This window comes from Pristiophorus japonicus, chromosome 9 (assembly GCF_044704955.1).
Source record: "Pristiophorus japonicus isolate sPriJap1 chromosome 9, sPriJap1.hap1, whole genome shotgun sequence".
Classification (NCBI taxonomy): domain Eukaryota; kingdom Metazoa; phylum Chordata; class Chondrichthyes; family Pristiophoridae; genus Pristiophorus; species Pristiophorus japonicus.
In genome coordinates, this window is record NC_091985.1 from 29,242,714 (window position 1) to 29,257,499 (window position 14,786).

The 14,786-nt window shown below is 39.0% G+C and overlaps 1 protein-coding gene across 3 annotated transcripts in view; it reads left to right on the forward strand.

Moving 5' to 3' along the window:
* Window positions 1–14,786, forward strand: part of akt3a (v-akt murine thymoma viral oncogene homolog 3a) — a 493,259-nt gene that overhangs the window by 439,144 nt on the left and 39,329 nt on the right. For all 3 annotated transcript variants that reach the window (XM_070889219.1, XM_070889220.1, XM_070889221.1), the window contains one exon: window positions 11,811–12,025. In XM_070889219.1, the coding sequence (XP_070745320.1) occupies window positions 11,811–12,025 (215 nt within the window). The remainder of the gene's footprint in view (window positions 1–11,810; window positions 12,026–14,786) is intronic.

The following is a 14,786-nucleotide window of genomic DNA, read 5'->3' on the forward strand; positions in this document are numbered from 1 at the left end:
TACCAAAGTGGATAACCTCACATTTTCCCACATTATACTCCATCTGCCAAATTTTTGCCCTCTCACAACCTATCTATATCACTTTGCAGATTATTTGTGTCCTCTTCACAACTTGCTTTCCCACCTATCTTTGTATCATCAGCAAATTTACCTACATTACATTCGGTGCCTTCATCCAAGTCATGAATATAAATTGTACATAGTTGAGGCCCCAGCACTGATCCCTGTGGCACCCTGCTAGTACAGTTTGCCAACCTGAAAATGACCCATTTATCCCGACTCTCTGTTTTCTGTTTGTTAGTCATTCCTCTATCCATGCTAATATATTACCCCCAACCCCGTGAGCTCTTGTACAGAAACCTTTTATGTGACACCTTATCGAATGCCTTTTGGAAATCCAAATACACTATATCTACTGGTTCCCCTTTATCCACCCTGCTCATTACATCCTGAAAGAACTCTAGCAAATTTGTCAAACATGATTTCACTTTCATAAAACCATGCTGACTGCGCTTGATTGTATTATGATTTTCTAAATGTCCCGCCACTACTTCCTAATAATGCACTCCAGCATTTTCCCAATGACCGATGTTAGGCTAACTGGTCTATAGTTTCCTGCTTTCTGTCTCTTTTTTTGAATAGGGGCGTTACATTTGCGGTTTTCCAATTTGCTGGGACCTATCCAGAATCCAGGGAATTTTGGTAGATTACAGCCAATGCATCCACTATCTCTGCAACCACTTCTTTTAAGACCCTAAGATGCAGGCCATCAGGTCCAGGGGACTTGTCCACCTTTAGTCCCATTAGTTTGCCTAGTACTTTTTCTCTAGTGATAGTGATTGTTTTAAGTTCCCCTCTCCCTATAACCCCTTGATTATCAATTATTGGGATGCTTTTAGTGTCTTTTACCGTGAAGACTGATACAAAATATTTGTTCAAAGTCTGTGCCATTTCCCTGTTTCCCATTATTCCCCAGTCTCATCCTCTTAAGATTTACTTTAGCTACTCCCTTTCTTTTTATATACCTGTAGAAGCTCTTGCTGTCTGTTTTTATATTTCTTGCTAGTTTACTCTCATAATCTATCTTCTCTCTTTTTTTTAGTCATCCTTTACTGGTTTCTAAAAAATTTCCCAATCCTATGGCCTATCACTAATCTTCGCAACATTGTATACCTTTGTTTCCAATTTGATACCATCCTTAACTTCCTTGGTTAGCCACGGATCGTTTATCCTTCTCTTAGCCTTTCTTTCTCACTGGAATATATCTTTGCTGAGTTATGAAATATCTCCTTAAATGTCTCCCACTGCTTTTCTATCATCTTACCCTTTAATCTATTTTCCCAGTCCACTTTAGCCACCTCTGTCTTCATACCCTTTCTAATTGCCTTTATTTAAGTTCAGGACACTGGTTTGAGACCCAAGTTTCTCACCCTCAAACTGAATTTGAAATTCTTAACATGCTATGATCACTCTTCCCGAGAGGATCCTTTACTATGAGATCATTAATTAATCCAATCTCATTACACCTTTCCAGATCTAAAATAGCCTGCTCCCTGGTTGGTTCCACAACGTATTATTCTAAGAAACCATCCCGAATACACTCTATGAACTCGTCCTCAAGGCTACCTTTGCCAGTTTGATTTGTCCAATCTATATGAAGATTAAAATCACCCATATTGTTCACTCGTGTATTTTATGTAAAATAAACCATTTATCTTGGCAAAGTACTATTTCAGCCCACCCAGAAGGATATAAAAATCCAAAAATTGTGACACTCACCATAATACTTTCCAGTTTTAGATGCTGCTTTTTGTTAGTAATTGGGCTTATGATAAACATTTGTCATAGCATACTTAGGAATGGAGTTAGTGGAGTAGCAAAACACAATGTGGAATACCGGGAGCAAGGCAAGTCACAAAGATAACATGCAGCAATATACGTAGTATATGTGGTCTTTACCGCACTCTGTGATAAAATGATGAATGATCTACAAGGTGAATGACATTTACTGAATATGTGTTAATTATCCTGTTACAGAACCTGAAACCTGATGTAAAGTGCAACCTGTAGTCTTTCAACTTGTAAACCTGCAATGTGTGCTTATAATAATATGGGCATGGAACCATAGATTAGCATGTGGATCAATAGACTTCTGAAAGATGGCAGTGTGATTTGTAAAATAGAGAATCACTGATTAAGCAATTTAGCCCAGACATGACATGTTTTTGATTACTTGATATTTTGTAATGCAGTACAACAGAATAAGATGCTGATCAGATAACCATATGTTAAACATATTGGAACAAATTTAATTAGCATTTATTGCCCAAGCTACTAAACTAAGGATAAAAAGTGTTATTATATCTGAAGTGCTGAGTCATTTTGACTATTGCATTAAGTTAACAGAATCACATGACTTTATAAAGTGTTCTGTTTACTTAAAATCTGTACTTCTTCAGAGTAAAATATTCTAGGTGTTTTCATTAATTGTGAAAAAACATTTAATTATTCTGTCAACAATATTTTATTTCATTTAAGTATGTAATAAAATATATACGATGACAATCAGTTCTTGTAGTGTTTTGGTCATAAAATGTGATAGTCATCTTCAGATATTATGAGCAACTTAAATTATTTTTTGCCAAATATAGACCGAAATAATTAATAATTTAACATTATACCCAGTTGTCTAATGATCTTTCTTAATTCCTCCCTTTCTGTCTTGTTCTGAAACTTTCTTTTTATTTTTTCTGACTATTATGGCACTTTTTCTGACATTATGGCTTTATGGCATTGTTTTAATCTCTTTTTCTCTTTGTCACTTTTGCCACCTGGTTGTTTTCTCTTCCATCAAGTGCTTCTTGTTTCTTGATCTATCACTTGGTTTCTCTATTTTTTACTTCTGATGGCTTAATTTTTCTCTCTGTCCTTCAATTGTATTTTATTCCTTGGATTCTCTTTAGATTCATATTCACTGCTATGGTTCATTTCTCCAGTTCCTTCCAGACATTAGTATTTAGCTACTTCTTGAAACAACAAAACACCAAGATGAGTCATATTTTGGAGAACATTTTGAGACGCTCTACTTTTGTTGCCTTAATTATTTCCATCAATATATATTGATGGTACAGAAGAGATTTACTAGAATGATTCCAGGGATAAGAGACTACAGTTACGTGGCTAGACTGGAGAAGTGAGGCTTGTTCTCCTTAAAGCAGAGAAGGCTAAGAGGAGATTTGATCGAGGTGTTCAAAATCATGAAGTGTTTAGATAGTGTAAATAAAGAGAAACTGATTCCAATGGCTGAAGGGCGATAATGAGAGAGCACAGATGTAACATGATTGGCAAAAGAATCAGAGGCGACATGAGGAAAAACTTTTTTTACGCAACAAGTGGTTAGGATTTGGAATGCACTACCCGAGTAGGGTGGTGGATGCAGATTCAGCAGTAGCCTTCAGAACCGAATTGGATAAATACTTGAAGGAGAAAAAATAGCATGGATATGGGGAAAGAGCAGGGGAGTGGGGCTAATTGGATTGCTCTTCGAAAGAGTCAGCACGGACTCGATGGGCCGAATGGCCTCCTTTTGTGCTGTACTGTTCTATGATTCTATATGATGTATGTGTGTATAAGCATTTCCTACTTTAAAGGTATTTTCAACCTTTTCCTCAATTAAGTCTCCCTGTGTCATGTACCATTTTAGGCAAAGAGATGAGTTGTTAAGTAACCCACTCCCAGGCTTCTCCTGAAGAAACCGGCCACAAGAGTATGCATGTAACTCAGATATTTTTTTCTCCCCCTCTCTGTGGAAAAGTACCTGGCTTCTTCTTGGTAGTAATCCACACTGAGCAGTGAGGAGGATTGTGAACGTGAAATGAAGGCCAGTCCAATCAATCTGGAATGTCATGTGTTATATGACCTTTACACATGGCTCCGCAAAAGTTAAAATAACAGTTGGAGTTTTCACTTACATTAGAACACAGATCTAAAGAAAATTGAGTGGAGTTTCTATATTTTGTGTAACAAACAAAACATTTTTGACACTGGCACTTGGGTGTTTTTAAATGTATTTATGACAAAACATATAATCATAGAATGGTTACAGCACAGAAGGAAGCCTTTCGGCCCATCGAGCCTGTGCCGGCTCTTTGCAAGAGCATTTCAGCTAGTCCCACTCCCTGCCCTTTCCCCTTAGCCCTGCAATTTTTTTTCTTTCACGTGCTTATCCAATTCCCTTTTGAAAGCCACAATTGAATCTTCCTCCACCATCCTCTCAAGCAGTGAATTCCAGATTCTAACCACTCGCTCCAATAGAGTTTCTCTCTATCTACTCTGTTTAGATCCCTCATGATTTTGAACACCTCTAATAAATCTCCTCTCAACCTTCCCTGCTCTAAGAAGAACAACCCCAGCTTCTCCAGTCTATCCACATAACTGAAGTCCCTCGTCCCTCGAGCCATTCTTGTAAATCTTTTCTGCACCATCTCTAAGGCCTTCACATCCTTCCTAAAGTGCGATGTCCAGAAGATACTCCAGCGTTTTATAAAGATTCATCATAACTTCCTTGCTTTTGTACTCTGCTTCTATGCCATTTTAAAAATGTTAGAGAGCAAAACAAAGATTGGGGCTCTCCCATGGGGAAAAAGCAAAACTGAAATAAAAATGAACAAGCTTAAAGTTTCTTCAAAATTTTGGGTCGCTGAATTCACGGCATCCTCTTGACTGATCGTACGAATCTGACAGAAATGGGCATTCGCTGGCGGAAGGTTGGGCTATTTGCCCAACTTCTGCTCAGCGAATGCCCGTGAAATTCTTACGCCTGATAAAAGCAAGCTAAGTCCTGCTTCAACGCAATACTTTTAAAGGACTGAAAAATTTTTTTTCCAACAATTCAAACATTTAAAAACCTGTAAAATAAGGTAAGTTTAATTTTAGACCCTTTAAAATATGTAAATTTATTTTTCAAAAAAATTTAATTTTTGTTTTAAATAATTAATTAAATTCCATTTTGATTTCTCAAAATAATTAATTAAATTCCATTTTGATTTCAAATAAAAATTTATATTAAGTGTTATTTTGGGGGGTATTCCCATTCATATTTATGGTGATTCTGTACCTATGGAATTCACCACAAATATGAATGGGAATATCCCTACTTTGATCGGTTGGGCCGGCCCACGTGATCCCAGGGACGCATGCGAAAAGCCTATGCCCCGAGATACGTGGGCCTCCATGCAGGCCTTTGCGTAGAGGCCCAGGACCGCAAGTCTCCGAACCTCGCGGACCACCAGGTAAGTTCGTAGCCTTTTTCAGGTGGGCAGCCTCCGCCCGCAGGAAGCCTCCAATCACAATTTCTGCACCTATAATTTTTATTAAAATGAATAAATTTGACACTGCACAAAATTTAAATTCGTTTTTCAAGGCCATAACCTTTGTTCAGCAGTCAATATGCTATTAAAACCCCAGTTTAATCCCATTGGCTCTGACGTTTACTGGGGAATTTAACAGTATATTGTGAAAAGAGACTTGGGGCTTGAAATACGGTCGCGTTTCATTTGGGGCGGTGACCCAGACGGAGCGCTACTTTTAGTGCCTTGAAAAAGTTTTCCCCTCCCGCCCAGAAATTCGTCAGAATTGGTCGAAGAGCTGACCATGGCGATAAATCAGCCGTTGCACACCAGAGCTGGGGGGGCCATAACAAAAGTTTGGTCGGTAAATTTGGCAGACTCATTGCGCATGCACGGAACTTCGAATTAGATCCTGGGAAAAGCCAAGTCTTAAAGACGCAGCATGGTAATGCACCCATTAAAGCTTTCAAAATCACTTGTTTTCAACCTGCACTGTTATGTCTGTCTGCCGCTGCAAACTCGGAGGCTCACTCACCGTGCTGTGTGTAAACGTTGCACTAATGTGACCTCCGAGGGAAGCATTTCCTCTTCCCTTTAAGTAGCTGTTAACGACTCTGCAAGCCTGTACCGACTGTTTTTCTAAACGTTGTTCTTGGCGGCCACGACATGAGGCGGTCACACCGAATTTACTGACCGGGGCGCAAACGTGGGCGTTGCACCAGGATTGACGTCAGGATTGCACTGAACGTCAGCAGCTAGTCACTACTGGTTTGCAGCCCCCTGTGAGCCTCTAATGAATTTTCAGTCGGAGCGCTAAAAGCTGCACTCCTGGTCGGTAACCTCTTATCATTAATGCCCCCTCTGGCCGCTAACTGAGGCGTCAGGTAACCGAAAATCCAGCCCCCACAGTTTTTGTCAGTTTTCATGATTTGACAGGTTACTCTGATTGTCGGCTCTGGGGCTCTGTGGGGTGGGGGGTGGTTTTGAGGAGCGGGTGTGCCATGACCAACCTGTGGAGGAGCAGTGAATGACTGACTGCAATTTCAGGATTTCCACATAAGGCTGTGCCTGCGCTAACTCCTGAATTTGTGGTCAGTTTCAAAGACGAAATGACGGCGAACGCTGCCAGTTCACCGTCATCGGGACCACAAATATCAGGCCACTATCTTTTATAATGCTTTCAAAATGGTTACAACAGCTGCATTTCTTGTACGTATCTCGGAGCTCAAAATCAAATGGTTCATGTAAACAATGACCAAGTGCAGGAAGGATTGTAGCATAATGCACGTTTGGAGAGGATTTCTGAACAGACGTCCTGAATTTAAAAATATTTGTCTGAAGAGAATTATTAAAATAACATTAATTATTGTTGTAGAAATTGTTCAAATAGTAAATATGCAGATTACTTTTTTTTTTCTTCCTTTAATATCTTTAAAAATTCACCCCTAAACAGGTGATAAACTGTTCTACCATATTAGATCGAGATTAGTTTATGTATTTATATAATGAGAGGAAGAAATGTATTTACTTAAGTACTTGCCTAAGGAAGATACTGTTTACTTATTTTCTGGGAACCAATCAAAAAATAGTTCTTTCATATGCCCCTGTGATTATCCCTTGCAAATCTCTTCTCAACCCTTTCAGTGAAGATATCCTCTGCCACTTCTACCTACCTCAGCACCCTCCCGTAGTTACAAACTAACCCCTGACAATGCCAAAACAGATCTTCTAAATCTATTTATTTAGTCTTCAGTGCGTTAAAGGGAAGGGGATAATTGGACCAGGGTGCACAGACATAAAACGGGTATGGTGGTGTAGTGGTTATGTTACTGGACTAGTAATCTAGAGGCGCGTGCAGGCCCCGACCTGCGTGAGAACACCAGCGGCAGGCCGGGGCCATAAAAGGAGCGGAGGTGCAGCGCCTGGGAGCAGCGTGGAGGCATACCACTTCAGGGAGCAGCACAAGCTGCAACGGCAGCCAAGAGGGACGTCATCAAGGTCCAGGCCGGTGATTGGACCGCGGGCAAAAACAGCAGGAGTGGCAAGGTCGGGCAAAGGAGCGGCGAGAGACTGTGGAGAGACGTGATCGGGGCCTAGGAGAGGGGTGAGTTCGGGGCCAGGGGCCCAGAGGCAGCATGGGCCAGCCCACACTGCGATATATGTGCGCACTACATCCGTGCAGCAGAGCAGGTCTATAGTCGTTTGCCACTGGACCAAGACCTAGCTCTGTCAAGCCCGTGTGGTGGTTGGTGTGCAACGGTCACCACACCTTTAAAAAAATCCATGCACAGGCATCTTCCACCCTTCAGGATGTAGTTCAGGACCTGGAATATTAGGTCCTTCATTGAAACACCTGTGAACTCATCCTTTTTGGCGTAGAAGCAAGTCATCCTCGTTTCGAGGGACTGCCTATGATGATGAGTAATCTAGAGTACTGGACTAATAATCCAGGGACCGTGAAATAAAATTGGCAGTTTGAGAATTTAGAATCAGTTTTAAAAATCTGGAAATAAAAAGCTGGTATCAGTAAAATTGACCATGCAGCTGATCATGGTAAAAATCCAACTGGTTCACTTATGCTCTTTAGGGAAGGAATCCTGCCGCTTTTACCCAGTCTGCCCTATATGTGACTCCGGTCTCACACCAACACGGTTGACTATTATCTGTCCAAGCACTCAGTTGTATCAAACTGCTACAAAGAATAATAAATAGACTAATTGCAGCATCATTTTTGGGAACGTTGGAAGTAAGCAGATTTTCTTTGTATAGCAACAAGACAAAGCATGATAATGTGACCTTTTCTGAAGAAGGCCCTCCACCACTTTCTCAAAAGCAACTAGGGCAATAAAAGTCAGCCTTATCAGTGATAGCTACACCTAGAGAATGAATTAAAAAAATTCAGTCCCCATACATTCTTTTTATATAATGGCCTGGATTTTGAAGTCAGCGGCGAAGGGATGGTGCTGGCCACTGACCTTAAAAAAAAAGCTGCCCACAATTAGCAGGCCCAGAGTGTCGATTTCCTCTATTCCAATGTGACTTTGAATCTGACGCCATCTATAGGGGATCTGTGGTGTCCAGATTGAAGAATTCACACACAGCAAAGCAGGGATTATAATTCACATTTTAAATATTGTACAGAAAGCAAAATAAAGATTGGGACATACACATGGGATTAAGATAAAAGCTGAAATATAAACTTATTTTTAAAATTATTTTAAAAATCATGGAATTTTAAACTTTTTTCTGAGGGAATGAGACTCCACACTTGTAAAATTAGGTTTTTAGGACCAGAGAGGTTGTTCAACAGTAATTATGATTTAGTACGCCGTTAAAAACTCAGTTACGCCTCATTCAACGAGGCTTAACTTTTTCATTGGTTTTTACAGTGAGAATAGTGCATAAAAAGTTGAAGTTCACGTCAATTCACTGATTCTGTGTTGATTGCATCTGCGAAGACTGTAACAATGCACCCTGTGAAGGAGCAGGGTACCACTGAAAGCAACTTCCGGATTTCCGTGTCGAACTGAGCCTGTGTGGACACCAAAAGTTGCTGTCAGTTTTACCAGTACAAGCAGATGTAAGATTTTTAATATACTAAATACAAGATATTTTAATATATTTATATATTATAGCATTCTGTATCTTCTGTTGTCACTTTTGTCACTTTCTGTGACAGTTTTTAAAAATAAATTCCAACGTTCACATTTATAATTTGGTTTTGCCTTTATAAACATGTCACACTGTGTAATTGCACAATTTGGCTGCTGTGGAGCAAGTTTCTGATCTGCATGCCACAGCTGGGCTGCCATGTTGATTTCTTTTTCCAAGTAACTTTCCTTTCCGGTAAGTGAACTTTTAAAACTGATGCTTCCCATCTTTAAATTTTTTATCTTCCTCGCTGTAAGTTTTTTGAGGTTTTTTGAACTATTTGAGGTGAATACCACTCAGCCTGGACGCCCTTGTACTGGCTGTTCCCTGCCTGTGCTCTGCTCTTTAAATGGCAGCTCCCCAAAACAGCGGCCGTGCAGCCTGTTCTCTGCTTCCACGGCGCTACTGTTCAGCCGCTGGGCCATTCTTGCCAGCTGCTACCACTTGTCTATGCACGCCAATCTTCCAGTCTTATGGCCCTGCTACTCTCTTCCCTGCAGTTGACTGCTCAGCAGCCACTTACAGTATATTCAGGTGTCCCCTACCCCTAGACAGCTGGAACGCTTCTTCTCCTCACTTGGCCAGTCAGCTGCTGGGCCACTTGAGATTCGTGTATTAAATTGTGATTTTTAAAAAATGATGACCACGGATTATTACATTTTTAGGAGGGTGGGGGGAACCATGGCTGTCATTCTTGCCAAAAAATCTGCAGTTGCTGTTCTAATACCCTGTATATTATTTCTTTCCATACCCTCTCCCTCTTCTCCTTACCTCTCCCTGCAGCCTCCTACTATTACTTTTCTCCTCCATCTTCCACCCCTGGACATCTCGCCCCCTTCTCCACCGCCTTCCCTTTCAGCTCTGATTGGGAGCACTCTGTAAGAAGTCATGGCACAAGGCAGAGACTTATCACTTCATAGCAAAGCATGTTGAAGTTCCAGTATTTTGTACCATCATACATCTACCCATATATATATATATTTTAATGCACTATAGTGAATATCGGTTTATTTTTTAAACTTCTCCCTCTTTGTTCACCTCCCCACTTTAAGATTTTCAGGGTATGTTCCATAGATTTGAAAAAAATGTAGCTGAATATCCATTTCATAAAGTATTGCAGTATTTTTTTTCTCTGCTTCAATAAATATAAACCAAATTGTCTCAGACGAACAAGCTGTATTGAGATAATATAGGTAGGCATAGAAATATCTGGCAAGATTGGTATGAGATTTTTTTACCTGTTTCAGAGAATGATGGATGATTCAAATGTATAATTTGTCCAACATCTTTTGCTGCATTATGTAATTCTGTATTAACAGGAAGTTACTTTGATAGCAGGAAAAAATAATGTCCTCGCTAAAGTTTGACTCAAATCAAATAATTTGAATATAAATGTCTGTTGTGTATTTGTCTACCATATTACGTTCTGATTCCACTCTGGACCATTTTCAATGCGAATAAGCATTTATTTCACCTAACTGATTTTGGATACTTCTGCTCTTAAAAGAATTGTAATTATATTTGTAGAGTTACACTTTGATAAAACCATAGCCTTTGATCAGGAATGGTAGCATAGCCCAGAATGATAATTAATATTCTGCATGCGTTCCTGGTGGGAATCCACAATGACACAAAATAGGTTTTATGGCCAAAATAGCACCAAAACATTATAATGTGGGAAAAGTTTATATGGTAGCTACTTGAAATCTAGGTTAAAGACATGGTTGAAATGGTTCTGTCATTAAATGGTGTTTATTAGCAAACCATGCACAATATATAATTAACTTATTTTGTAATATTCTTTTTATAAATTGTGCCAAGTGTTCTCACTCTTACTTCAAATATATAGTACAGATCATGGCCATTGTTACTTTTACCCCTATCCAAAAAGTGTGGGGATGGGGGGAGATGTGGGGGAAATGAAGACAGTTTGTCTGTTGTTTAATATATAGTTGGAATATCATAAATGTGAAGCTTTCAATAACTGAAAAGGGGGCAGATTTTTTACACATTAACTTGCATATAGGCTGCAGTTTTAAAGCAAAAAAAATCAATGTAAATTCGAGATGTAATAAATACTGTTTTCTGAAAAAGGGCTATCATTGCTGCTTATGTGCAAGGATGCTAAATATGTGTCAAAACTGCATTAAAATTGCTTTATTAAAAAATCTTCTATCAAATCTGAGACACCATGCCAAACAACATCAATTGTCTAGACATGTTGCTGGCAAACTGACTTCTGGCAACTCTATCCTCTGCAAGCTTTCATTGTTCCTGTGATATCTCTCACTCTGTCTCTATAAAATCTTGCTATATCAGTCTGCATTTTGGCACAATCTGGTTCTCCCTTCATTGCATTGGAGTACAAGCAGAGCTGTAGTTTGAATGTACAGTACTCTGCTAAGGGAAACTTGTAGGAAAGTTGCAATTATTAGAAATATTAGATGAAATATTTGTCAGGCTCTTGCTGAGCACATGAACAAGGAGAGTGATATCTGTAGAAAATGTTTTGTATGTACCCGGATATTCTGATTTATGTACAGGGAGAAAATTAAACTTTTTTGGGTAGTTTAAGAAAAAGGCCTAAAATTTAATTTGCGCATAAAACATTATGTATTCTGGTGAGAATGAGAGCCTCTGAGGTGATTCTTTACTTTGACTGCCATTTTAATATATGTGTGATTTTGGTTAAGTTTAACTCTAAACTTGTCTGAAAATTTGCTTTTATTAATACGTTGGGTAAATTGGAAGCTCAAAATTAGGATTCAAGCTATGGCAAACAACATGTCCTTCGTTTATTTTCTTACATAGGTTTTAGAAGACAACGACTATGGCCGTGCTGTTGACTGGTGGGGTCTGGGTGTTGTTATGTATGAGATGATGTGTGGCCGGCTACCTTTTTATAACCAGGACCATGAGAAGCTTTTTGAATTGATCCTAATGGAGGACATTAAATTTCCCAGAACTCTTTCATCTGATGCAAAATCATTACTGTCGGGATTGCTTATAAAAGATCCAAATAAAAGGTAACTATGATACTTCTGTTAAAACTTCCTTAAGAGTTGTTACATTTTTATTCCATATTGTGGTCTGTTTCCAGTCTGCTTCATGTGTAGTTGCTTGGATAATTTGTGACCCGCAAACCTGATGTAGTGGAGTTCAGGGTATAGGCTGAATGTGTAAATCTACTGGAATCTGAGATGTCTAGTTTTCTGTGAACAACTTGTCTGGTACTTCTGCAAGTAATTTGAGACAAGTTGCACATGTATCTATCAGCATTAATCTATGCATTATTGGGTGAACATCTTAAAGTCAGTGCTAGAATTTGTGACTTGAAACTTCTTGCTATGATTTGCTTATAGAAGCAAGATGCACACCAGCGTACAATCACTGCAAATACAACCAGCACAGCCTGGTTGGGCGGAATGGCCTATTTCTGTATTGTAATTTCTTTACAGTGTATGTAACCAATTATCTGATTTTAACCTAACCCACCTGCCGGGAATAGGGAGGGTTCAGGTTGGAAGCCTGTTGTATACCCCATCTGATTTTAAGGAGCATAAAAACTGGCGGGCTGTAAAACAGGTGTCCGACCTGAGCCTGTCACATCCTTTGGATTTGGTTTAAAATTGGAGCTGAAATGTTACCTCATTGAATTTTTCAGGAAAGTCTATAAATGCACTTTGCAGTGCCAAGTTAAAGTTGATAAATTACTACCTGACTCCTGCAGCATTACTCGGAGGTGTTTTTGAGCACAACAATCATGCTTATCTGCTAATCTAGCCTGTCCCTTGGAGACTATAGCTCAAGTCCTGGCAATTGTAATTGTGTAAATTGGTGAGGTCAGTTAGAACATAGGACATTGCTAGTAAATTCAGGCTCGGAAGAACATGAAATGCCTGGCTTTTCTTTACGACTGTTTTGCACCTGCGTCATAGTGTGACGACTGTAGTGCTGTGGACGTGCACTAGGGATAATACTTTAAATTTATGTATTTAAAAATGATCTAACGTGTTGCTCATGTTGAGTTAGATGATGCGCTGTTTTATAGAAACTGGAGTGTCATGCCATGTAATGCTTATGATTGTTCTGTTATGGTGGAGCTTTGTCATTTAAGGCCACAAAGCTAATTGTTAAGTAAACACAAACTTAGAGTTTCATTGTTTAGTCAAAGAACTGTGGCAATTGAAATGTGTGTTTGTTGTTTCAAGTTGCAGCTGAGCAGCACACAGTATTTTAAGATTGCTTCGCATCTGTCATGAAATGTGATGTGTGTGAGAACAGACGTGTTGTTTTTAATATTACTATATCTCATCACATTACTTATGGTAAGTTCGATGCTGTGCTATTTTATAAGGACAGGACTATTATACCGTGAAATGTATAATGTTTGATCCATTGCTAAAGTGGACATTTGTTCCTTTAAGCTCATAAAATCTCATTTTTAAACAACCAGAAGTTCAGGTCAATCAGATCTGCTAGTGGATATATAAAAATTTTGAGATTCGTTCATCACACCACACACATACAACTGTTATTCATGTGCGGATCTGCTGAGAGCAATCAACCACTAATTGATTTGCAATTGTACACCATGGCCTTAAAGGGAGGCACCTATTTACACACACCCGAATAATACATTGTGCATTGCATGATAGATTTTTAACCAATAAGGGAATTAAAAGTTATGGGGAGCGGGCGGGTAAGTGGAGCTGAGTCCACGGCCAGATCAGCCATGATCTTGTTGAATGGCGGAGCAGGCTCGAGGGGCTAGATGGCCTACTCCTGTTCCTAATTCTTATGTTCTTATGTTAGAATCCTCCTGTCCTGCTAAATCAATGTATCCTCTGACTTAACCATAATTACTGCTAGGGGAGATCAGATACTGATAGTATTATACAAGAGTCTGAGATGGATTAGTCATCTGAGCACATCTTTTTTGACCAGTTTTCCCAACACAGTAGAACTTCATGTGGCTGCTTTAAACAAAGATTATCTACCCCCATTCATGATAAAATCAATAACTCTTGCTATCTTCATGTTGCAAGTGTTTCACTATGCTCTTGCTTTAGGAGGTCAGTTGGACAAGAATTTTTTTATTGTCATAATTAACTGTGTTCTAAGTTTTTTGGGTGAAGTGCCACATACTTATTTGCATCAATTCTTGGGCCCTTTTAATTTCTGTGCTTAAATAAAATGGAAAGAAAATAAAATGATAACTTTTGGTTAGTTGGCTGACAGCTTAACCAGAGTACCCCATAATGCACGAGCTCTCAAGTGCCTTACTAATATTAAGATTTTAGTGCGAACATGCTAAACACTTAATACAACTCCAGATGTTGCACATTTGGTTTTACTGCGCTGTCTTAAGACATTAGATGTGCAATGGCAGCTTCATTGTAATAGGTTGTTAGTTGAATGATGTGTACCTTGTGTGGAATTTTCTAAACATGAATTTTGTTGCATTTGGATATTTACTATATTTTATGTTCCTCTCCTTACTAACACACACACACACACACACAGACACACTCTCATAAAATACAATTAAGCAGCTGATACAATTGGAATAAGTGCAATTTAAAATATTTTCCAGTTTTATTAATAGGTCCTATATACACTATACAGCACTGAATATGATATGACACAATAGATACAACAATTAGTATAATGAATTAGTATTACATGACATTGAGTAGTAATATTACATGAGGTATCATTTTTAGTGTAAAGTGGTGACGCTTTTTGTTTTGCTAATACAATATGAGCTGGAACATGTATTCCTTT